At 44.0% G+C, this 25,547-nt stretch overlaps 1 protein-coding gene across 6 annotated transcripts in view; it reads right to left on the bottom strand.

Annotated features, from left to right (window-relative positions):
• Positions 1 to 24,975, bottom strand: part of MGA (MAX dimerization protein MGA) — a 60,506-nt gene extending 35,531 nt beyond the window's left edge. For all 6 annotated transcript variants that reach the window (XM_014251969.2, XM_014251972.2, XM_088057213.1 and 3 more), the window contains exons 1-6: positions 24,917 to 24,975; positions 10,541 to 11,682; positions 4,054 to 4,984; positions 3,634 to 3,721; positions 3,414 to 3,509; positions 760 to 888 (exon numbers count right to left, since the gene is read on the bottom strand). In XM_014251969.2, coding sequence (XP_014107444.2) covers positions 760 to 888; positions 3,414 to 3,509; positions 3,634 to 3,721; positions 4,054 to 4,984; positions 10,541 to 11,604 — 2,308 coding nt within the window. In that variant the 5' untranslated portion in view covers positions 11,605 to 11,682; positions 24,917 to 24,975. The remainder of the gene's footprint in view (positions 1 to 759; positions 889 to 3,413; positions 3,510 to 3,633; positions 3,722 to 4,053; positions 4,985 to 10,540; positions 11,683 to 24,916) is intronic.
• Between the last annotated feature and the right edge of the window lie 572 nt (positions 24,976 to 25,547).

The following is a 25,547-nucleotide window of genomic DNA, read 5'->3' as shown; positions in this document are numbered from 1 at the left end:
TGTGGCCATTTAACATATTCTTAGGCTAGAAATAACTGCATTGGACACTATGCTGACTGAGGTCTTCTGAATTGAATCTTCCCCTCCTGCAGTGTAAACAATCTGAAATTCAACTGCCTCTATCAGCTCCAAAAAGCAGTAGATTAAGAAAGATATAAGTAATCAGAGTATTACAGTGGAAGAAACAGTTAAGCAGAAGATAGATAAGCACATAAGCTATACTTTGTCCATCCAGTTCACTCTATCAACAGGATGAGAATCCTAGTCACACTGTGAGAAATGCACTTGTTTGGATACCAAGCAAGTTTCAAAAAGAACAATCAATCACAACTTTTGCAACTAATAATTATCACGAAGTTATAGGGTAGCCCCCATGTAGCATCTCAAGGTCTTCTGGAAAATACTGATACTCATCTCTGTGAAAGACAACTTTTTGTTTGTTTGTTTGGTATGTGAGTAACATCAGACAAATTCAGATTGCTTAAGCTTTTTCTAAGGAATTTGAGGTCAGTATAAAACAGATACTATTAGTGGATCACAACCATCACAAAACAGGAACCCTCAAAATAATCCAGCCACAATTACTCAGGACTCCTTGCCCAGTAACCACAAAATGACCTAAGGAAATTCTCCTATTTTGTCCTTTTAGTATCATTTTAATCTCTTTAGATATCAAGTTGAACTAAACAGCCATTCTCTCCTTGTTGATAATAAAAAGGCAACACTTGAGATATTACAGCAAATTCATATTCCACCCACCTGGAGAATTGGGGTTGGTACCTGGATAGCTCCATAGAGAGTAATTTGAGTAGGAAAGAGGAAGTTGCACACCCAAATATTTCAAGTCAATGCTCATTGTTGGGTCCACAGAATTCAACTTCAGTCCCACTACAAGAAACAAGTAACAATAAATGTCTCAATGCAGAAAGATATTAGGAAAAACAAAATCAGATATTCATTAAAAGATAAACCATTCAGTTACCATGGGCTTTTCTGGCATTCCCTCACCATTTTAAGAGACTTGAAAAAAAGCATTAATGCCATAACAGTTACTTACATTGGATTTATATCAGGTATAAATTAAAGAGCATTTTACACAATGGAAATTACTTTTCATAGTTTTTTTGATTGCTACTGACGTTTCCACAGAAATTTATTAACCACCGTGCCAGTGCTGTAATAAATCTCGTAATAAAGACTTTCATCTGCTTTTCTGAGTAAGTCAGCATGATTTACATCTTTGAAGGCTGGGGTTACTCTCTGAACCCAGCTCAGCTGACTGACATTCACATCCCTAAATTATCAAGCCTCCCAGCAGTACTTGCACATCCCCTTTTGTACTCAGTTAAACTTGTGCAAGAACATATATAACACATACATCAGCTTCAACCAGCAGTAAGAGACAACAAACCACATTTTAGCTCTGAAGAATGTGTGTCTGTTTGACTGTTATGATATAAATATGAGTTTAGACAGTGATATTAGGACTCATTTGGTCCTGAAACAGGGGAAAATGACTATAAAGAAACATAAAATCAGTGTTGTTAAAAGCACTGAAGCATTTGTGGTGGCATCAACGTGTTCCTTCATTAACAACCCCAATACTCAAACCAAAAGATGCACTTGGTAGCAAAAGTTATTTCTGTCAATGGCAGAACTAATATAGATACAGAAGTCCTGAGAAAAGTAAAAGCTAGGAAAATTGATATTGCACCTTTTTAGAAAATATTGTTACACCAAATTCAAGAAATCACTGTCAATCAGATTCAGCTCACAGCTGGGAGCTGAAAACTTTTATTTTGATTTTTAGCTACAGAAACTTAGAAATGTTGCTCCTGTTGCCCACAAGTTTGAATTGAATACATTAAATGTATACATATTGAAACTGAGAATGGAGGACTTCACAAGGCTTAAGAAACAAAGTTGTATTTGCACATACAGTGGAAACCTTGTGCTGGCCATACACATTTATGTTCACAAGTGGAAACACAGTGACCAGATTACTAGCAGCCTGAAAACAATTGACATGAAACAAATCTCAGGCATGGTTATTTAAACAGATATTGTTATCACAGTCTAGTGAGATGAAATTTTCGTATCTACATAGGGAAAATGAGAAGCAAATCAATCTGATGTTTTGTATAAAAACATGCCAACTGACAAATGTCAAGATGCCATCCATTTCTTTTTTTCTATTCAAATGAAATGGAAAGAGTACAGATTTAATTTTTCTTTACACTCCCTTCTGTCACCTGCAAAAACAAGCTTCTTTGTTTTACACTCAAACAAAAATAAGAACATCACACATGCACAAAATATATTTTTTTCAGTTTAGGATCATGCAGTAAAAAACACTCGAGACAAAACCCAAGAGGATGAGCCCAAGCGCAACACAGAATGACCGCAGGCAGCCAGAGGAGAACAAATGGTAACAGTTAAGTATTATGTCAATACTTAATGTATTGACATGTATCACATGGTTACCAAGACACTGTAATTTTATGATACTTTTTCTGGGTAAAGGTAACACCTAGGAGGTCCACAATAAAATCCTGAAATGGCTTAACATCACTAGTTCTCATCATAGACCATGTATAAACCATTCAAAACAATCCAATGTTCTTCACCACAGAAGCTCCGTGAGGGCCCAGAACAGCTCATATGAGAGCCCAGATCAGTACCTGGAGTCTCAATCCCACAGTGTTACAGTTACATATTTGAAACATTCAGGGCCAGAACGTCAGGAGTATGAAGTACAACGTTTCCATGTGTATCAATAATTTTATCACCTGATGCCATGTTAATGTCATTGGTCTCAGGACTACTACTGCAGATGTCTTTCTACATCATCAGAAGAGAGAACATTAAGCTCCACGCTGTGGATCCTCAACTCTCCTCCATCTACCTCAGAATAACACTGTATATAAACAGAAGACCACAAACTACAAGTAGGTACTTGTAGTGCTTGGCCCTTTTACATGGCTAGTGAATAGGATGAACAGGGACGCAAGGAAATAAGGACTCAAATCATAATAAATGTAATCTTGGTTAAACACTGCTGGATCTCCAGCTCTTCTACTCACCAGGAAATGCCTACTTTTATGAAGGAGTAAAACCAACTCTATCTGCTTTCAACTAGGTTTAGGTCATTACAAAACAGGCAGTGTTGGAAGGCTCAGCAACTTCTGCAAGAGGCACACAACACGCAGACTCCTGCTCTCCTGTTGGAGATTCAGGAGTCACCTTTTGCCACCTCCACATTTTCTAGTCTGCAACAAAAATGTGTGCAGATGAAAAGCCAGGTCCCAGCTGTATTAGGCATACACAGTATTGGTGCCAGTAGGAAATTATCAGCTGAGTATGACTAAGTGTAATGATCAACCAGGTGCATCAGTGTGTACACGACCACTCACCTTCCTGAAGGCTAGGATGTATTACTTGTTTATGCCTCAAGGTCTTCAGCTCTTCCATCAACTCTTTTTCCAGTACTTGTATTCTTGCTTGACAATCTACTCAAAAAATAAGAAAACAAATGCCACGCAAAAAAACTGACTTAATTAATTTTTCAGTGTGTCTTTACAAATTCCCTTTTTGCAGGGAAGAGCCACTCAACAAAAATAAAAAAAAAGGTACCTGGATCACTTGTAGTCAACAGGGGAGCCTGAAGATTCTGTGACTCTTCTCCACCAGCTCTATCAACAGTGTTAATATCAAGAGCTTCCTATATACATGAAGAGCCTCGAGTAAGTTAAGATACCTTAAAACACTTAAGATGCAAAGTAGGCCACATCAAATATCACCACATTATTCAAAGTGTGAGACTGTTTCATAAACAAACATGCATCCTTTTATACAGAACTCTAGACCCTCTACCTTTTCCTGGGCTGCAAGAAGTAAGACCATATTATGAGTAACACAGGGCAAAAATAAGAACAGTTTCAGAAAGAGGCCACAAAACTCCAAACTCAGTTTAAAAGAAAATATAACCTCAGCTTGTAAGCACAAAGGCTTTAAAAGGTTTTTGAATTTTACTCCACAACAATGAGGTTTTACCTTTGATGCAAAGGACACAAAAAGTACACCGTCAACATCTTCAAGGTCCGGTTTAACATCTGGAAGGATACTCCCAGGCCCCAGAGAAGTGTTCTTGCTTGCTACTACGTTTTTCCCTACACCTTTAGGTGGTCGACCAGCCTTGGAAATTTTCAGTTTCCGGGGCCTTCCTCTTTTATTTGTAACTGATGATAGAGTGCTTTGATTGTTACCAGAGCCTTTGAGCGACACAGGGTTCTTCAGCATGCCAGGCCTTTTTCTGCCACAGATCTCTTTATCTGGAAAGTCACAACTTACTGAGCCCCTGAGATTAAAATTAGGTGATTTGGATAGAGTCCACTGGGCCTCTCCGATTGAGCAGTATTTCTGTGACATTTTACTCCCAGGAGATTCTTTCTTCATAACTAACTCCTCAGGCACAGTCACTGTGCCTGAGCAAGAGTCTTTGTGATTTTCGAAACACATGGGCAAGGAATCTACAATTGCACTCAAAGGGGATTTATCCTTCTTGCAAGAAGAAAGCATGGTCTGTGGCAGCTCAGATATCTTCACTGTGCTCTTTGTGACTGCGCAAGGTTCCAAATAGACCACAGGCATCTTACCACTATCCAGTTTTAACATTTTCGCTTTGGCAACACCTGATGGAGTGGTTAGCATACGCTTCCTAGACCTGAATTCTCCATCAATTCCATCTGTTTCACGGCGTCTCATTAGGTGTTTCTGTACAACAGGATCATCATCGTCAGTGTTGGAAAATTCATCAGTTTCTTCATCTGTGTCTTCCTGTTTCACAGTAATTCCTTGTGTGCAAATATTTGACTCATAGTCATAGTCATCTACTGGCTCTTCTTTAATGACTACATTGAAGTGTCCATTTGGGTCCAACGGAGATGCCACACGGGAATTGCTTTCATAACTGCTAGCAATGGGACTGGGGTGAAAGGGAGGGGACAAAACCAAAATATAATGTAAGATCTTTATCAAATCTCCTTCACCAAAATTCCACCATCTCCCATAATTTTGGTTATATTGCAAAAAGCTTCTAAAATGCTCTCAGACGTAAGTCTGCTCAATAAACTGCCATTTACCAGTTTACATTTTTAGAAGCACTCAAGAAACCCCAAGAAATGGCCATTATTAAGAACAATCAAACTTCTTATCTGAAGGCAGCAGCACAATTTCCTTCCCTACTAATATCAGGATGACATTTGCACTTTTTCTTCTTTTACTCAGCATGAGTTTATTCTTAGCTGTCATATTTGAAATGCTAAGAAGTGGCCTTAGTTTGCTGTGTCTCATTAAGACAGTAAAGCCATTGTGCTTGCAAGTAAGAAGCCAAGTGAGACCTTAAAGCATCAAAATTTTAGTTAATGCACCCTGAAGCCACATACAGACAATTCCTAAATTCAACTGTTGTTTGAACACTTACAGAATACTGATATCTTACTGAATCCTGCTTCATTTGTCGCTAGGTCTGAGCCATAACCTAACCAGAATTCAAAATACCATGCATCAGATACTGAAGACTAACAGTACAGGCAGCTCATAATGGGCTTCTTTGAAGGCCAGACACATGAGTCAAAGAATTACAGTCACCAGTTTTCTCTAGTGTATCAAAACCTGGCTCCTTGTCATATGAGAAAACTGCTGAGGTATGAAGCCAGATACACATATCCAGAATAAAACCCAGAAAAAAAGTCAGAATTTATTTACTCAACATATCACATAGTATTCCAATAATACCTTTATACATATTATTATATACTACATATAATTTAATTACATTATTATTGTCAACTTTGTGTTATTAAAATGCTATTAAAGTAAAATTATTTTAAATGACAATTTTAAGTAAAATTTAACATAATTGTAGGACTAATATATTATGTAGAGAGTGAATATTACTTTACATATACTTGATGTATATATGAATGTGTGTCAATTTTATCATTAATATTATCCATCCCTACCCCTTTCAAAGGAGTGCTAAACCCAGTTGAACCCCCAGCTGGGACTGAGAAAGGGAAAAAGAAGTGGAGGAAGAAGCTGCTTCCTTCTTGTGTAGACTGAGTACATATTTAAGGAAGAAGAGCAGGGACACACAAGAATCACAACATGGAGCTGGGAGTACTCCCCTCATAAAGAAACACTGCAGTATTTAAAAAAGGGAGCTGACAGTCAAAGTACCAATGTATATATTTACATACCAAATTCTAGAGAACAAGAAAAGCTATCTAGAAAACTTGTTGCAGCTCATAAGGACACTAAGTAACCAGCATTAAGCTTAAAGCAAAAATATGACTGCTGCGGGAATGGCAGGCAGCAGGACACTGGAATACCAGTCCTGTTTTGTCTACTGTTTTCACCAGACAATGAGTTTTCTATTAGAATTTTTTTAACCTTCATTTAATGAATAATGCGAAATGTAAGATTAAAAAGCCTTTCTTGGTCAGTGAGTTTATTGTGAAAGAAATTCAAAGACAGACTACTTATAAGTTACCAGCAGCTGAAAATCCTGCCACAATGCTAAGCTAAGAGGTTGATTCAGTACAGTAAATCCACAATTTAAGTGAGTATTATTAAGACTTGTCTGCTCTGCTACTTTAAAATGTTTGAAAATCAAGAGGCAAAAAATCCTGGCAAACTTGCAGGCCAGGAATAAATTTCTCATCTGAGTTCTATCATTTCCAGTTGGAAGCCCAGTAAAGCCTGGAGTTCTCTAGACTTCTTTTCCTTTCATCTATTGCAAAGTATACACATGTAAGTTAAGGATTACCTTTCTATTTGGGACAGTATCCAAACTAAAAAGCCCTGCTGTAAAACTGAAACTTCTAAACATAAATATTGTTTTATTCTGCATAATGCAACCATAAGCCAGGTGGTGACAAGAGTGAAGTATGACCCATGCATGTCTATGCATGAGAAGATAAAGGATGTGCACAAAATGTTTTTAAATTCTGATACAATAACCAACTTCTCAAAGAATAAAAAAGTTAACTTTTTAGCACTAAAGCAATTTCATCTGGCCTTTAGTTTCTGAAGTTACATGCAACATAAGTAGTCACAGAAACTCCTCTTCCTCTAATTATGGGAAGATGAATCAAAGAAGCTTTTCCTCTCACAGAATGACTAGGTTGGAAGAGACCTTCAAGATCAAGTCCAACCCAGCCCTAACACCTCAACTAGACCATGGCGCCGAGTGCCACACCCAGCCTTCTTTTAAACACCTCCAGAGATGGTGACTCCACCAGCCCCCCGAGCAAACCATTCCAGTACTTTATCACCCCCCTTCTGTAAAAAACTTTTTCCTAATATTCTACCTATATTTCCCTTGGCGCAGCATAAGACTGTGTCCTCTCGTTCTGTCAGTTGTTTCCTGGAGAAAGAATCAAATCCTCAATCCAAGATCAAGTAAAAATTGTAAAACAGTGTCTTAACTAGCTCTTTCTTTACTTGATATGAAACAGTGCTCCTATTTAAACCAACTTTCTTATAGCCCAAGTAATGTATTTGGTACCCTGGCAATATAACAACAAAAGCAGAGAGACTGCCTTTTTTGGCTTTTCCCAGATTAAAAACCATTACTTATTTTTTGAAAGTACAAAGATAATTTTATTTTTTTGGTACATCATTTTAAAATACACTGGGGAGGAGTTGGAGGGAGAGTCTGATTTCTTGTGGAATTAATCTAGCAATCTATGGCAGAGGTTTGAAGGATAATCACTTGCCTTTCTCCCCCAAAAGAAAGGCAAGAAAGTAAAAAAACTCAAACTGTCAAGACTAAACACAAGAAAACTAAATTAGAATAACGAGACTAATGGAGCATTGAAAATCCCACTGATTTTTTGTTTTTGAAGGAGAATATTCAAAAGGCCTAAGAAAGGAAAAGGAGTACATAAGCCTGTAAGACTTAAGAACCAGTAAAGTTTGTTTGTGGTACCTTCCACATGAGTGGAAGTATGTCCAGAAGTATGTCCAGGAATAAGCATTTCTACTGAAGTATCCACAACTCAAACATCTATTTTCTTTACAACACACTTAGTTAAACTAAACATACTATCAGACCACAGAAGCAAAAGGAAAATACCCACACAGTGCCTTGGATAAAGAAAGCAGTCCTTTATTTCTGAAGTTCTCTAATAACTCAGGATTAAAATTACTGTTAGGTATATGCAACCTTTTACATGGTTCTATTATCAAAAATGCCAGAAGAATTGAGTACTGGTGGGGAGTATCACCCTCAACAGCACTAAGAAACCCACCTCTTTTGCAGAGGATTGTCTGAGAGGTAGCAGTTCCCAACTTGCCTCTCACTCAAATCTAAGCTCAGCAGAAATCACTACCCTGCCTAAAAGCAAGATAGTGCCTATCAAGTACTACCTACTAAGAGCTTGCCCACCACAAAAAACAACAACAACAACAAAAAAAACAACCACCCAAACAAAACCCCAACTGCCCAGTCTTCATTAATATGTAAATATTAATGTATTTGGTTTGATAAATAAAAATGCCATACTCTCAGTGCTGTCCTTGAAAAGCTGACATATTTCTAAACTCAACTGTAAGGCATGAAGACACTGTGGACAGGTAAGAAGAAAGGAGGAGAACTAATGTTCTGAAAAACTCTAGCACTTAAAATGATAGTTTTGTCATTTCTTGGGTAAGATCAATTTTCTCCTTCCAAGCAAAGAATTTGACTTTTCCACACAGATCACAAAAACATAAAAAACAGCTGGCCATTACTTGAAAGTAGTTCTAGGACAGTGGTAACATTTATTCATCAAGTGACAGGTGCTTCCAAGCCAGACAACAAAAAGACCCTTTGCAGTCTTTTCCTGTCTGCACAGCTTTTAGCACAATTCAGAGATCAGCTGCCTTGGAGGCAAAACCAGAGAAGGAATCTAACATGCTCTGGGACCAAAAGAAATTACATCTGCCAATTTGCATCAACTATTTTTAAGGAAAGTCCCAGAGTCCTTAAAACGTTTTTTATTCCTTGGGAATAAACAGTTCTCAAAAATACTGCTTCAATAACCCTCTCCAAACAAATGAAATATCACTATGAAAGCAAAATAAAGCTGTCAATAATTATTTTCTGAGTTTTACTTCCAACATACAAAGTTATCTAAACTCTTCACCATGCTCTTAGGAACTTAAAAAAAAGCCAATCCTTCCTGTAATTGGTGCCTTTTTCAGTATTTAAGATGGGTTAGAACAGCATTTTTTGAGAATAATGTAAGTCTAAAAGACCTTTCTAATACACAGACACATGAAAATACTGCAAAAGACAGGTTTGGGCACTCCAGATCTCAAAACAATTCTAGTACTCTTAAGAATTACTACAAATCAACTCAATAAAGTGTCACAGTATGAATAAATTTGTAATTTTAAGTTTTTCAGTTAGACAAAAGGCAAGGAGATCCTTCTTCCAAGATGAAAAAACAACTGAGGACACCTCTGTCCTCTCTAAAACACACTGCAGTTGTATAGTAATACAGCCTTTGTATAATACAGTTGTACAGTTATGCAGCCTTTGTATAACTATATCAAAAATGTAATTTTTCGCTGGTAAGAACTGACCTCTAATTTCACCATTAACATCATCCTGACATCCTGCAGTTAAATAATTTTCTTGTGTACTGGTCTGCAAAGGTTGCTTTTGTCACTAAATCTTTGGCAGATTAAGCCTGGTATTAATAAACTGGCATGAAGCAAGATGGCAGAAAAGAAATCTCTGTTTTTTAAATACTTTCTTCTCATTCAAAGTATCTCTACATGCACATTAACTATTCACTAAGTCTGCTCCACTCTATTGCTTGGATTTTCAAAACTAAGTAAAAGTACAGTAAAATAATAGGTTTTGCCAGGCTCACTTTAGAAAAACCAAGTTGTTCTGAAGTACTTCCCTTACCTCACAGCAAATATGAGGCAACCAACAGGCAGGCTACCTCACACTTCTTTGTGGAATAGAAGAATTCACACCAAGCAGTTATTGACAAAACACTGGCTTGCTGCCAAGTACAACTGCCTTGCAGCAATCCCTACATATATGCAGCCTAAATACCCACACACCATTCACTTTCACTAATGAAAACTGAAGCTATAGACAGCATGTCAATGTGGTGAGCAACCCTAAAAGCTAAGGCAGTGCTTTGATGACTGCAATGCGCTCTGCCTAAAACATGGAAAAAAATTAATTTAGCTTTCTAAAATGCTAAGAAGGTTAAGAGAAATCCCTCAGTGCTTCTCAACAGCAGGAGCTAAAGCAACACAGAAAATAATACTGAACTCTTGCACTCCCCAGACACCTGAGAAAGTCAAGACTGATACATGACTGAGCAAAGAAAAGCTTTTAGTAGTATTAACTGTTCTGCCATTTCAGGTCATGCAACCTTTAGCTGTAAACCTCTACACTGAGCATCCTGTTATTTATTTAAAGAACATCCCACTTTACCAGCGATTGCATGAAAATGTAGTGTTAACCCACCTTTCAGAGATTTCTTGTTTTAGCTTTGGCATAACACCTGAAGGCAGGTCACTGTCCAGGAGACCCAAGTAGTCTCCTTCTGCATTAAAGGACTCTTTATCCAGCTCAGTGTCTGATGGGTTTTGACCAACGAATGAAGAATCTAAACTTCTCTGATGCACATCTAATGCATCCACTTCAGCAGGGCGACCACAAATGCCAGGAGTGCTAAAAACATCACCTCCTTCCAATGCTAAGTTGCTGTTCTGTTTCACATCACGCTGAGGTCGACTATTCAGCCCATCATCTCTGAACCCTTTAGCAAAAGGATTGTAATCTATTTTCAGCTGAGTAATCTGGATGTTCTGGTAGGCTGTAACTGCGAAGAATTCTGTTTGTGGAAAGGTAAAAGTATGGACATCAGGGCCGTTAAGCTGTATGACTTCTGTGGCTTTGTTTGCAGGCACCAAGTGAAGTCGTGGCAGATATCGGTGCATAGAATGCAGGATTATGTGACCCTCCTGGTCCAGGGTATTGTTGGTAAGTTTAAGTTTGTAGAAGGATACTGGCTGGTGCATCCAGAACTGGCCAGTGGAAGGGGATTCTGGATGAATAAATACTCGCCCTAGAACATGTGGTTCTGCCTTCCCACTGGGTTCCCACCAACGGCCATTCCATTTGTATCGGTGATTGTCCACAGGGGATATGTCCATGACTAGGATGTACTTCTGACTGGAATTCAGCCCTGTAATCCAGTATCGGCAGTACGGAAACATTCGCCTCCCCTGCTTAGTCAGGATCATCTCTGTGTTGCGATGGTAGAATTCATTCCACATGCTGTTGTTGTCTAGGGTGACAGTGATGCCCCCTGAGACACAGTCAGCTGGGAGGCAGGTCTTGACTCTGGGTTTGACTGGAGTTGATACACTGCTGGCAAGAGCACAAGCATCACGGTTTGCTACTAGGATTCCTTGGTCAGCTTTTCCATTTCCCTGCTGTTGTTTCAAGATGACAAAGAAAGCAGGTGCTGCACCAGACACTGTCCCACCATCCCGGCTAGCCAAGACAATCTGCTGTTTCTCCATGATGGGCACTCTCACAAGCTCTCAAACCAAATGCAAATTCTACAGAGTTCTGATAATCTTCTGTGTGTGTTCACCATTCTAGAAGAAAAGGAAAACACAGTTAAAATTATTCCAGTATAGTCTAAGAAAGTAATTAAGTTGCATGACACATCCTTTTTGCAATAGCTCCCCCCATTATAAACGTAAAAGATAAGCAGTACTATAAAACAGGGCACAATCAGAGTGTAACGACTCAAGGTTGCATGTGTGTATACAATTTTAACCTTACAGACATGGGGGTTATGACACCTTTAAATTGCTTTTTCATACAGGCTTTGCCACAACAGAACTCCTTGCTTTGCTTGGTATTCCTAAGCACTTTGTTCTGACATTCCTTCTACTCTGCAGGTCGTTCATTCATTCATTAGGCAAAACATGCAGAAGTTTTCAGGAGAGCAAATGGCACATTTTTGACACAACGGCACAAGTCTTGCCAGAAAGAAATAAGAGTTCCCTGAGGTCTACAACTTGTCAAAAATTTAAAGGAGAAAAGAAAAGAAAATGTTAAAAACATTTTCTTTGAATTTCTTTATTGAAATCGCCGAAGTTTGTATGTTTAGAATTTCTTTGCTTGTAGTCCCCACCACCCCCAAGAACTTCTAATTGTCTGTCAAGGGCAGAGACAAAAAGAAGGGACAAAATACTTAAAATGGATAAGCTCTGGAAAAAGACACAAACTAACCGCCTAAAGACCATACAGCTAATATTAAATGGATGACTGTGAAGCACTGGGCATCCTTCACTTTATCTTCTGAATTATGGAAATAATTTAAATCAAACAAGAAAACATTTGCACTGTTAGAATTAGCATAATCACTGTTCAGGGAACTAAGTAAGTTACTTTTATCTCCATATACACATTCCACTTTTGTGTGTCTACCTCACCAGCTAAGGATTATGTCAATACTGTAACGAAAGATCATAAACTACTGCATTTTCCAAACAGCCTGTATATTTCTCTACTTGAAAACTTAAAATATGCATTTCTGGTAACTCACAAAAATCCTATTTACACATCCAGATGTTTGTATTTTGATCCTTATTGTATGTGGAACACAACACCAACAAAAAAAATTATTGATTCTTATACCAAATATCTAGTTAGTGGGAGCTGGAGACTAGAGTTAATCACCACTGCTAGAAGCTGAGATCCATCCCAGAGTCCTGAGGGAACTGGCTGATGTGCCAAGCCACTTTCTTTAATATTCAAGAAATCATGGCAGTCAGGTGAAGTCCCGGGTGACTAGAAAAAGGGAAATACTGCACCCATTTTTCAAAAAAGGGTAGATAGAAGTATTCTGGTTACTACTAACCTGTCAACCCCTGTGTCTGGGAAGATCATGGAACAGATCATCCTAGAAGTGATGCTAAGGTGCATGAAGGACTAAGGTGATTAACCAGCAGTTTCACCAAGGACAAGCCCTACTTGACCAAACTAGTGGCCTTCTACTACAGAGTGACTGCACTGGTGGACAGTGGCAGAGCTATGGATGTTGTTTATCTGGACTTCCACAAAGCCTTTGTGAAACAGTCCCCCACAAAGTCCTTCTCCCTAAATTGGAGAGAAATGGATCTGATGGGTGGGTTGTTCAGTGGATGAGAAAGTGGCACAGTGGTCCCATCCAGAGGGTAGTGATCAACAGCCCTGAGTCCCAGGGACCATTAGTGACAAGTGGTGTCCCTCAGGGGTCCATACTGGCAAGGTAAGTGAAACTAACATGCCCGAATCAAAAACAGCCAGTGTCCAAAAGGGTCTGGACAAGCTTGATGAAAAGTTTGGCAAATCCAAGTGCAAGGTGCTGCACCTGACACGGGGCAACCCCCAGTATCATTCATAGGCTGGGGGATGAAGAAATTGAGTGGCCCTGCTGAGAAGGACTTGAGCCTGCTGGTGGATGAGAGGCTGGACACAACCCAGCCATGGCACTTGCAGTCCAGAAAACCAATTATATCCTAGGCTGCATCCAAAGCAGAGTGGCCAGCAAAGCAAGGGATGGAATTCTGCCCCTCTACTCTGCTCTGGTGAGACCTGGAGCACTGCATCCAGCTCTGGGGTCTCCAGCACAGGAAGGACACAGACCTCTTAGAGCAAGCCTAGAGAAGGGTAACAAAGATGTTGAGAAGGACAGAACATTTCTCCTGTGAAGACAGGCTGAGAGAGTTGGGGTTGTTCAGACTGGAAGAGGCTCTGGGGAGACATAATAATTGCAGCCTTTCAGTACCTAAAGCTGACCTACAACAAATCTGGGGATGACCTTTACAAAGGCAGTGATAGAAAAAGGTGAAATGGCTTCAAAATGAAAGACAGAAGTTTGCATTAGATATTAGGAAGAAATTCTTTACTACAAGGGTGGTAAGGCATTGGAACAGGTTACCCAGAGAAACTCTGGATGCCCTAACTCTGAAAGTGCTCAACGTCACGCTGGACAAATGGGGTTTTTAGCAAGCCGTTCTAGTCAAAGGTATCCCGGTCCACGGCAGGAAGGCTGGATCTAAGTGACCCTTCAGGTCCCTTCCAACCAACACCATTCTACGATTCTATGGGTTGGAAAACAACCCCATCTCTTTTCAGAGAATTAACTCTTAATTCACAAGTTTTAAGTGAACTGGATATTTAATAAGACATCTTTATTTTGTTAGGACTGGGCTACTGTAAAGAGGAGGAAACAAGTGCTAACAAGCTGTCACATGCATGCGGCAAATAACCTCAAAGCTCAAGAGACAATTTATACCCCCTGATAAATGTTCTTGACAGCTAGCAAATACCAGAGATCCATTTCCCTCTTTACACTTCATACTTTACAACTTAACGTAAATGTTAAATTGGAGGAAATAAACCAAAACTGTTCTGCATAGATTTTGATACCTGTGAAGTTACAAGGTCTGGTTTTCAGTTTAACTTTGCAGAGGAAATTCTTCCACAAACATATCCACAACCACCCACCCACCGAGGACTCCTTAACAGAGTCCAGGGTACAAAATTAATTCAAGTATATTGCTCTGCTTTTTCAGTAGATTACACCTCAAGTCCCAGCAACACAAAAAGCTATCCCAAATAAATAAGAGCTTGCATGTTCACCTATACAAACAGAACAGAAATAGAAATTTCAGATAAACAGAGTAGTGAAAAAGGAACCACAGTCTAAGTTCTATGTGATTTTCCACCAGATATTACTCTGTATATACATATGTAACACATTTGTATGTATACTAAACATACAGTCAGAAATGAATTCACATTAATGCTGTGCAATATGCACCAAAACTGTATTGGCTCATAAAGGAAACACACTATCAAAGTGGTTTCAGATCTGGTTTAAGATAAGCAGAATGCCTGCAGCTTTAAATTTACTTGAATCCTTTACATTTATTTGACTAAATTATCTTAAGACATACCAGAAAAAATATTGCAGAAAAAGCTCAACAACCACGTATTCAGCAAAAGTTCTATGCACATAAAGACCTACAGAGTAACAGTTTCTGTTGTCCAACAAAGTTCTTACATTGTACTTCTGTACATTTCTACCACAAGCACCACGCACATCATCAAGTCAGACACACATGGTTAAAATACGATTATGTTCAATCAGAGTAATCAAAATCTACATTATTTCAGCACTAGCAGTCTGTTATGAGAAAGCAATTTCATATATTTTATTGTATTTGATGACACAGGAATCTGTTTTATTGTAGTACATAGACTCTAATCCAGTATTTCAGGGGAAACACGTGTATCTGTGGAAGCTGAAGTTCTGAACAGCGACAAAGATTTCCCTTCTCTACGCGCAGATCCTGAATTTGAAAAGCAACGTCAAAGCAGGACGCAGCGGCCAAAACCAGCAAGTCGCACTGAGACCCGCCAAAAGCAGGACGACAATCAAATGCGAAAGCGTCCTTCTCAAACAAACAAACCAGCCCGACTCCCCACACGGCGACCGGGACGCGGCTCCGCGCGCGGTGCCCCGGGGCGAGCGGACACCGGGAGGCACCGTGGGAAGGGGAGCGGGGGGGGCGGGCGGCCCCCGGGGCTGCCCCGCACGTTCCGGCCCGCCGCGCGCCGCCGCCGGGAGCCCCATGGCGCGCGCCGCGCCGCCGTTCAACACCGACCGACCGAGCGAGCGGGCACCATGAGGGGCCGCCCCGGGCACGGCGGCCAGAGACCAGGGCCCCGCCCCGGGCAGGTGGCGGCACGGCTGCGGGCCGAGCGCAACACCTGTCGCTTTCAACGCCCTCCCCCCCGCGTGCCCCCCGCTCCCCTCCCCGGCCGCGCCGGACGGACCCCAGCCAGACGCCTCGGGACGGGGAGCGGCAGCCGCCCAGGAGCAGCGCGAGGTGGAACCAGCGTCCGCGCCGGGTGCCGGAGGGCATCGGGACGAGCGCACGTGGGGAAACCGCGCCGCTCTTCGCCGGGACCCGGCGCGGCCCTGTCCGGCGGGGCGCGCGCTGCCGGCGCTCCCGAGACGGCCGGCGCGCAGCGGCGCCTCGCGTAGCCACCGGGGCGCGGCCGGCGGGCCCGGGCCCGGCCGCCTCGTGCCCGCGCCTGGTGTCAATTTTCGCAGTTCGGGCGGCGGGCGGAAGGCGCGCGGAGAGGCGCGCGGGGTTCGCGCGCGACGCGGCCGCTGCCCCCGGCGCGGTCCCGCTCCCCGGTCGTTACCGTGCGCGAAGCGCGCGCGGCCTCCCGCTTCCTTTCTCACGCGGACCGTGTGTCCGCCAGCTGGGGACAACGTGCGTGCGCACCGTGCTGACGTCATGGCGCCGCAGCGCGCGCAGGCGCACAGCGGGACGGCATCCCCCTCCCTCCCGCCTGCCCGTCACGTGCCCGCGCCGCGCGCAGGGCCCGGCGCTCGGCCCGGCCCGGCCCGCGCAGCCCCGCGCGCGCGGGGAAGCTTCTCGAACGGGCGCGCGCGCGTCGCTCACGCGCCGGCAGCCGTCGAAGGCCCCGGGGCTCCGGTCGCGCGGCTCCGCCTCCCTCCGCGCCCGCGCCAGGAGTGCGCGCGAGGCCCGCGACGCACGGCGCCCCCCGGCGGGCCGAGCGGGGCGGCGCTGCCCCGCCATCCCCGTGCCCAGGGCAGCGGCCGCCTCCTCCGGGAAAGGAGCACCGCTCATTGCGCAGGCAACGCGCACCGCGCCTCTCCACGCTTCGGAGCGCTGCCGCCGGCGGGAACCGGCCGCCTCCCCGGAAAAACCCTCAGCTGAGGAAGCAACGAAGTCAGGGACATTTTCATCGTCTGAGCAAGTTCTCGCTGACCGGCCAAAGCGCGGCTCAGACACTGCCCGCCGCAGCTGAAGAAGGGCCCCGCAGCCGGGCCCTGGGCGCTGTTACCAACGCGCTGACGAACGGACTCAGCGCAGCCCTGTCGCGGCCTCGACAGAGTGCCCCCGCCGCAGAACGGCACCGAGCGGGCACCGCCCCATGCCCAGCCTGGCACGCCTTCACAGACACCAAGGGAATTCATTACATGCTATAAACCTGGCACTTCTGACAATAAGCCCACTAAAACGGAATTCTGAACGTTAAGGGAATTCACACCAAAACGCATCACGGCTGCAGGCAAAAACACTTCCATGAAGCCCCTCCATCCCATCCCTTTTTCCATTAAGGTTATTTATTTTACAACACTGCATCCATTACAAAACGATGGAGACTTACACATGGTGCCAAAAGGCAAAGACATTAATTAGTAGGCTGACATCAAGGTCCAGGCTCACCTGCAGACCCAAATTTTGCACTGATGGTGCGAACTATAACTTTGTCAGGACTGCTCCTCAAGCTGTTGGGGTTTTTTTGTCGTATTTGAAAATGGGCCAAAGAAGAGCAACATCACAAAAGGTCAGCAACCCTTTGGAGGTTTCTTGGCAACATAATTTTATGCTATAGAAATTTATCTCAGAAACACAGAACTAAAGAAAATACATTTTTAAGAGACTTGACAAACGTGCATCAAAACATTCATATAGGTGGGTCTGTACGGAGGCCCAGAGGAATGCCACCAGCCCTGGGTGTGTACGCACACCTCTGTCTCTAATAGGCAGGCTTCATGTGGATGGAGGGGTGTTGGACATCAGGTAAGCTGGGCAGTCTCAGCCACCTGAGAGACAGAGCACACGCCAGCACCGGGAACAGCACTGTGGCCTCTGGAGCTTCTGTGTCCAGCAGCAACCAGGAGAGACTAGGATTCAGGAACCACCATTGTCTAAACTCTGCTGCTGGAGGGTATCTACCATACATATATATATATATATACACACCTATGTATATACACACACTCACGTGTATACATGTGTGACCTCCTCCTGCTCAGATAGGGAAGGATAGTCATTTTACACCTACAGTTATCACACATTCTGTAGAGCAGTCACCAAGTTTTAGGGCCACAGGATACGCAATTTTGTATTAACCAATTTGCTTCTGAACAATGGCAATACAGAAATAAGTGGGGTTTTCTTTTCAGCAAGAGAGTAATTTGTACAACTGAGAACAGACACAACTGAAGAGCAGACATGTTCATGGCCCACAAGCCACATGTTCCAGTCATGATAAAAGAAACAAACCAGAGATTGTTGACAGTGCCAGAGATTTTGCTACAGTTTTACCTAATGCAGGTAGAAATGCTTGCCTGTACCAAAATTGAACGCCTGGTTTATCAAGAGAACAGATTCATCAGTAGAAGTCTACAGCAGTACTAGACTCCCACCAGCTTAAGTAACCCCGTTATAAAGCAGCTTAAAGCTGACAAGAAAAAGCAGTGCTACAGTAAAGAACATCTCGTTCAGATCAGTACAAACACCAGTTTTAAGGACTTGTTTGTGCTAAACATGAATTGCCAGCACAGAAATTAACTGGTTTGGACCTACTGAATCCTTGATCAGAGGGAGTTACAACCATCCCATTACTGGCTAGTGTAAGGTATTGGAAATGCTCAAGTTCACTACTGTGATAGATTAGCATTTAAGAAAACAAAGAGAAACACTTAAGGAGGTTAAAACCGCTGGAGGCTGATGAGAGTTTGTCTCCTAGCCAACAGCTGGCAATTTCTAAGAACTGACAGCAGTTTTAACCATTAAAAAGTGAGATCAACCTGTGAACACCACTTTAAGACCCAAGCCTGGGAATTTCTTTGTCTCTTTGTTTTCCTGGCTGTGAAAGGTAACAGAGCTCCAGCTGGCTTCCTGTTCCCTGCCCAGGCCATGTGGCCCGGGGCAGCTCCCGGCCCGGAGATGGGGCCTGCAGGGCTTGCCCCGGGCTCTGGCCAGGCCAGGCCGGTCCTTGGCTCAGCTGCAGTTTTTGCTGTGACTGAATTCACCAGAGACTGCCGAGTAAAGAAAGAAAAAGCTCTTGACCTGTGGCGGGCTGAGACAGTGACCACACTCTCCAGAGCAGCCATGAAGAATCTTCCATCGCAGACAGCTCCAGCTACTGCTCCAGCAGAGATCACAGAACCATCTACAAAGCCTGGGCAAGATTTTAACCCTTTCATTACTCAGATGAGACTTGCAGATTAATCCTTTTTTCCAGAGAAAGAAAAAGAGAGTAATCAACATGTAAAGAGACTTTATAAACTATTAGAGATAGTAAAGAAAAGAATTAAGCTTCAGAAGAGGTAGAGAATAAGGAGATGCTTTAATTAAGCTGAAATATTTTTCTGTTAAAGCTATGGAGATGAACAATAATGTTCTGAAAAAACTCCTTTAATTCATGACAGAGTATATGGAAAGGAACGGAGTGTTCAAAGTTTAGATTTTGAGCAAAAGGTGGAGTAATTATGATACAGTGAGGTGCTGGAACAAAAAGAGAGAAGTAATAGTTGAAGATTTGAGGCCGCTTGAAGCAAAGAGAAAACTTCTGTTTTCCAGAGAAGCTCACAGAGACAGATGAAAAGAACTTTTGCCTTTGAATAACTCGTCCTTAAAAATGACATCCCTATACTCATTGACCCATAACACACCTCAGAGTGATGTGAAATGGGAGGAGTGGACTGATGACAGATTTTTTTTTTCCAGGCAGCTGGCAGCAGAAAAATAGAAGACTATAACAGAAATAGTTTTCTTGTGAAAAACTACATAGATTAGCAGAAGACGACTTCTGTTTCTCTACAAAGACTGATGAAAAGACTCTAGCAGGAATTGGGACTGTTTTAAACACTGAAGTTCCAAAGTTTTTCGTCTCTATGTTGTCATGTGAACAAGGGAATAGTTAGGTAGTGAGAGAAAAAGAAGTTTTCTGGAAGTTATTCTGGTTTTATTATTCTTGTAGTTCTGTTAATAAACTTTCTTTATTAAGTTTTAAGCCTGTTTTGTTCTTGTTCTAATCCATATCTCATAGCAAGAAATAAGTAAGTTTTCTAGTAATTTTTTAGTTACTGCTTTAAAGCCACAACATTTATTTGGTGCGTTGGCCAAGAAACGGAATTGACAAATCTAAACCACTACAACTACCAAGGCATATACTCTTTCCCCAAATTGCTTCTTTCAGGCATATTCCCTTGAAGACATGAACTACAGTCTTTACAAGCTGCATTTCAGCACCCAGTAAATCACACTCCTGTTTTCAGTAACGCCTACATAGCACTATAAAGCACCCACTGGAGCCTACGTGCTACAATAAGAGACTGTAACTATTAGAGCTGCAGCAACAAAATGTCCTTCAGCCACTCTTAAGTCTAACCTGTAGTAAAGATTCAGTAACAAACGAGGAATTGGAGGGTCACAAGTCCCAGACTTTGCTACAGATGTAGACGTGGGAGAACAACATACCTTGTAAAGTATATATGTATATACACATGTAACTATACATAGTTAAGCAAAACAGAACAGCTGCCAACTTGTGAAAAACACACAAGAGGTGTCAATTACTTTTTTTGTTAGCAATCCCCTGAACACAAAGATTGCTACTACACATGTAGATACGTGACAGGACATTTCTGTCCCACAGCATAGTATGAAAGGCACCACTACCAGGAACATTACTGGAGCATAAAGGAGGCTTTCAGCTCCTATAAATTCCCTTGCTAAAAACAAGCACTAGCTGGAACTACACTCACTACCTGGAAACGAGAGCTATCAAAACCAGCTGTGCCGGTGTAACACCCCCACAGCAGTAGTAAGCAGTTTATTACAGCAGTCTACAAGTTTACCACTACCTACGACCACACAGACCTGACTGGGCTCAAAAATCCCACGTTTTGGACATTTGGGGGAAAAAAAATAAAAGGGCAAAAACCAAGTAAAAAACTAAAATCCACAGGTCTTTAAAGAGCTGAAAACCTAGTTATGTTACAGCCAGAAATTCTGTGCAATGCGCACACTAGAAGAGTTAAAATACAAAAAAAAATTCTTTTAGACAATGTTTTACCACTTTGGAGAATGATTAAAAGTAGCAACCCACAGGAAATTCTGTTAATCCAACCCAAACTCTGCACATAGAAAAGTATCTGGTCCCATTTTCTCTATGTGAAAACCAGCCCCACTGGCCTCCAACCGCTTCTCCAGACAAGTAGTAGTCTCCCAGAGCTGAATGTTTGCTGTACAAGGATGTCTCTAATAATTAGCACCACATATGGCAGCTCCAGACCTCTGTCTTTAAGCAACAGAACCCCAGCCCAAATATACCCTAAGAAAAGTTTGCATAATGTTATTTTTGACAGGAAACTAACTTAAATTCTTGCTTTAGTGAAAAAGTATATTTCAGTGCTAGGAAGATAAAAGATGAAAGTGACGGCAGAATCTAGAAAAAAAGTGAGACTAAAAAAAAAATTATTGTAAGAAATGGACTGTTGCAGGAAAAAAAATGTTTTTCAGACATTTTTAAAACATTTTTTAGCTTTCTTGCTGATACAAACATGCAGAAACACATGCTCCAGCTGCAGTCAGAAAGCACTTATCCCCATAATAAGCCTGACACAGCTTGTGCACTGCCAGATTTCAGCCCAGAGCGTTGCTTTGTACTAAAACCAAACTCACATCACACTCAGAGCCCTGACTATTGCAGGATGAATAGGTGGTAGTTCGGGAAGTGTTTCCCCAACTGAGCTACACACCTGCAAGAGGAGCAGCTGCTTTTTGAGGAACAGGGCACAAACCTGGAGGGGTGCAAGAAAGGGAGAAACTCCTGCTTCACCTCTCCAATACCCATACCATGCCACGGAGTCCATTCCAGCTCCCCAGAGTCAGTAGTGTGTCAAACAGCATGAATCCTGCAATGTACAATGCATATACAAATGCATCTCTCAAGAATTACCTGAACTTTTGGGAAACACTTCCCAAACACTGAAGATAGCAAAATGGAAACACACCAAACTGGATGTGACACTCAGTGCCGTGGTCTAGGTGACAGCTGGTGATGAGCCAAAGGTCAGATTCCATGATTTTGGAGGTCTTTTCTAACCTAAATGATTCTGTGATTTCTGTGAAGAATGAACCACTTTTGTGAGAGGGCAGGGGGAAAAGCCAATGTTAACTAGAAATAAATGTTCTTTTTTATCTTTGTACAACATGTTATATTTAGGTTAATGTATTTTACATCACTTCCCATACTTCATCAGTCTGTGATATGCCCATTACTCATACATTCAATGAATTCTGTATTTTTACTATACTATTATTTCAACTAGCAAAAACCACAAAATAAAACAATAAAGCAATGCTTGATGCTTTTTGCCATGCAACACTGGCAGAAACTAGCCATAATCAGCAGGAATAGCACCATTTTGATGAATTTCAATCCCTTTATGGCCATCATGAGGAACATTTATCACATACATGAATCTTCAGCTGGGGATCTCATCCACATCATAGAAGAAAAAACAAGAGACAAATAGAAAGCCCTCACCTGAGCTCAGGACTATCCTACTCATCTAGCTATTTTATAGCAACACTCATTGCTACAGAGTCACCAGTGGCTCAGTAAGTTAGAACTTCCAAGGAAACCTTTCAAGTTATGGTGAAAAAAACAAGTGAAGCTGATCAAAGTCCAGTCCATTGGAGATGTGTTCCAGGTTTATATCCATCTTCATCACTGTTTATTGACTTACCCTGTGGTCAGGCAGACCACGCCACATTAAGAGAAAGCACTGTACAAGAGTTAGCAAAACAGCACAATTCAAGCATCACAAGTATTTCTTTAACAGTCACAGTCTTGTCATTCTCCAAATTGGCTTTTCCTGAAGATAGTGACTGGAATAAAGAATGCCTTTTAACTGTAGATAGGTTTTCTCTGACTCCCATTCATTTTCTCTCTTTTATGCTGTTCACATTCCTTTAATGCCTTTCTGTTTTAGGCTTGATTTCTTTTTTTAAAAAAAAAAGACTAAAACAAAATAGTTTTCTTCTGGTTGCTTTCTTCTTTTGACGTGCTTTCATCATCCTCCTCACACATATCATTCTCACTGCATTCTTCCTTATCCAGTTCAGCAAACGATTTATCCCAGGTACTAAAACTAGCTATAATCCAACAGTGAAAGCACATTCCATCTTTGTGTCGACAGAGAAGAGCAACTCCACCATCATAACTGGATTCTTTGTTCTAAGGTGACCCAGTCTTAAGAAAGATTAAAAAAACAACAAACCAACACAACACAACACATCCTTAGTTATGGAAGAATAAGACAAGTGGAAAGCCCTGCTGGTGCTGCAGCTAATGGCACTGCTCTCTATGCATGTGCTATGGCTGAGTTTTTTTTGGTAGATCCTCTGCTGCCTATGAAACAGCAAACAGACAACAGCCTCCTCATAGAGAAGAACTCTTTCTCACTCCACTAGGCAGAGACCTATTTCATTGTGTTTGTAAAGAAAATGTCTTGGACTTCCCATTCCTTAGGAAACCAGATTTAAAGCAACCAAAAACTTCAGAAACGATTTAATGCATTTGTGTATAAATGAAGTAGCCTACAGTGAAAGAGAAAGAATTTTTTTTCTTTCCTGGAAGGTGACCAAACAAGTTTATTCACAAGCGACTTCCTCCAGTTACAGGTTTCCCCTCCATGGAAGGTACAACAGCGCCTGCACCAATACTGAGCCAACAATGGATGAGGTTAACAGCCAGCTGCTGTTAGATGAAATAGAGAAGTGAACAAATGCTGCCCATCTTCACCAGACCTAAGAAATATGGTGTTTTTCCCTATATAAAGATGGACAAAAGTGCTCACCTATGGGAATACTTTTCAAGCAGAATCAATTTCCCTTTCCAGTCCTCAGTACAGATTCACAAGGCACTGTGCCCGAGGGCACTGAAAGGGTGCTACAGCTGCATCGGGCAGAACACCTGCAAGCGACAAGTCCAAAGCATCAGCCTGCCCCTCTTCTTTACACCGCCCTCGGTTTTCAGTGTCTGCAGCAACTTCAAATCTTCGGGGCTCTAGCCCATCCCATCAAGTGCGATTACAGACAGCCCATGCCTTAACACAGTTCACGTCGTGAACAAGGCAGCGTGTTTGTTGTGCAAGATTTGACATCTTAATAAGTCAGGCAAGAAGCTCCAACCACGTAATGGGAAGCTACTCATTTCCCCGGGCTGCTGAAACAGCCGCTGGCCCTCGTGCCTACCTACTCCTCACTGAGCTCGGCTTCGTGCTTCGACTGCCTTTTACCCGCATCAGCTCGGTACGAGGAGTTTCAAACAGGACGGGACCACAGGTCACCAATGACCTCTGCCCCGCGCGGCCCCGCGGCCGCCCCCCGCGACGTGCCGGGGCGCACGCGCGCCGCCCGCGGGCCGCCCCGCCTCCGGCCGAGGGGCCCCGCTCCGCCCCCGCCCAGCCCGCCGGCCTCTGGCACCCAGGGGGCACCGGGGCCGCTTCCCGGGAAAGGCTCTCCCGTCAGCCCAGCCCCGGCTCATAGGTGGCGCCGACCACGCCCCTGCCGGGGGCCGGTCCCCGGGAGCGCGACGGCTTAGGGAGCAGCGGCGGTTGCCCGAGGCCCGGCCTCACCCGACTCTTCCCGGCCGGAGAGCCCGGATGCCGCTCGGTCCCTTTAACAACCCCCCCGGTCAGGTGACCTCCGGCCGCTACCCACTGCCCGCGCCCCCGGGGGCCGCCCGCTCGCGCCCCTGGACGGAGCGGCGCGGGGGAGCGCGAAGAGAGCGCGCGGCCGCCGGTCCCGTTCCCGTCCCGCGCGCGCCCCCCTCGCCGCAAGCGCGGGTGGGGCGGCAGCGCGCGGACGGGCGGCGCGCGCGCGCGTGATTGGGCGGCCGCCGCGCTCACGTGACGCGCGCACGCCTCGCGCCACCTCGAGTGAAAACTTCCGAGGAAGGAGGAGGGGGGCGCGCGGCGGCTCCTACCTGAGTCCGCGCGCCGCCGGCTCCGCGCGCCGCCCGCCAACGCCCCGGCCCACGCGGCCCTCGCCCGCCACGCGCGACCTCCTGCCGTCCTCATTGGCCGCCTCGGCCCATCACGTGGGCGGCGCGCGCTCCCCTGCCCCTTGCCCTGGCTTCTCTCCCGCCCCCGCGAGGCCGGTACCGGAGCGCGGCCGTGCGGGCGGAGCGCGGGGGGCAGGGGGGGCCGGCGGCGGCCGCGCGGTGCAGCTGCCTCGCGACGCCCCGCCAGCGGCACGCCGCCGATTGGCCGGAGCCGCCCGCCGTCGCAGTTCCGCTCCCCGGGCGCCGCCGGCCACGCCCTTCCCGCCCCTCCCCCGGCCGTGCGCGAGGGATAACACGCCGTTCGCGCGTGGGGCCGCGCGGTAGCGCCTCCGGCGGCCGTGCCGTGCCCGCGCCCCGAGCGCCTTCCCGCGAGCACGCCCGCTCCCGTCGCCCTTCCCGCGGCTCCTCGTCCTTCCTCCGCCTTCCGCCCTGCAGCATTTGTAAATCACGGAGCGGGGGTTCGCGTGCGGCGGGGCGCGATGTTCTGGCGGTAACTGGAGCGAACGCCGACGGTGCGATGCCGGGGTTCGAAAGGATTTCTCACGCTGTGGGT

This window comes from Pseudopodoces humilis, chromosome 7, assembly GCF_049639895.1.
Source record: "Pseudopodoces humilis isolate 2021_Gansu_Grassland_sample_001 chromosome 7, ASM4963989v1, whole genome shotgun sequence".
Lineage (NCBI taxonomy): Eukaryota > Metazoa > Chordata > Aves > Passeriformes > Paridae > Pseudopodoces > Pseudopodoces humilis.
This window is presented reverse-complemented; position numbering and strand designations above follow the sequence as displayed.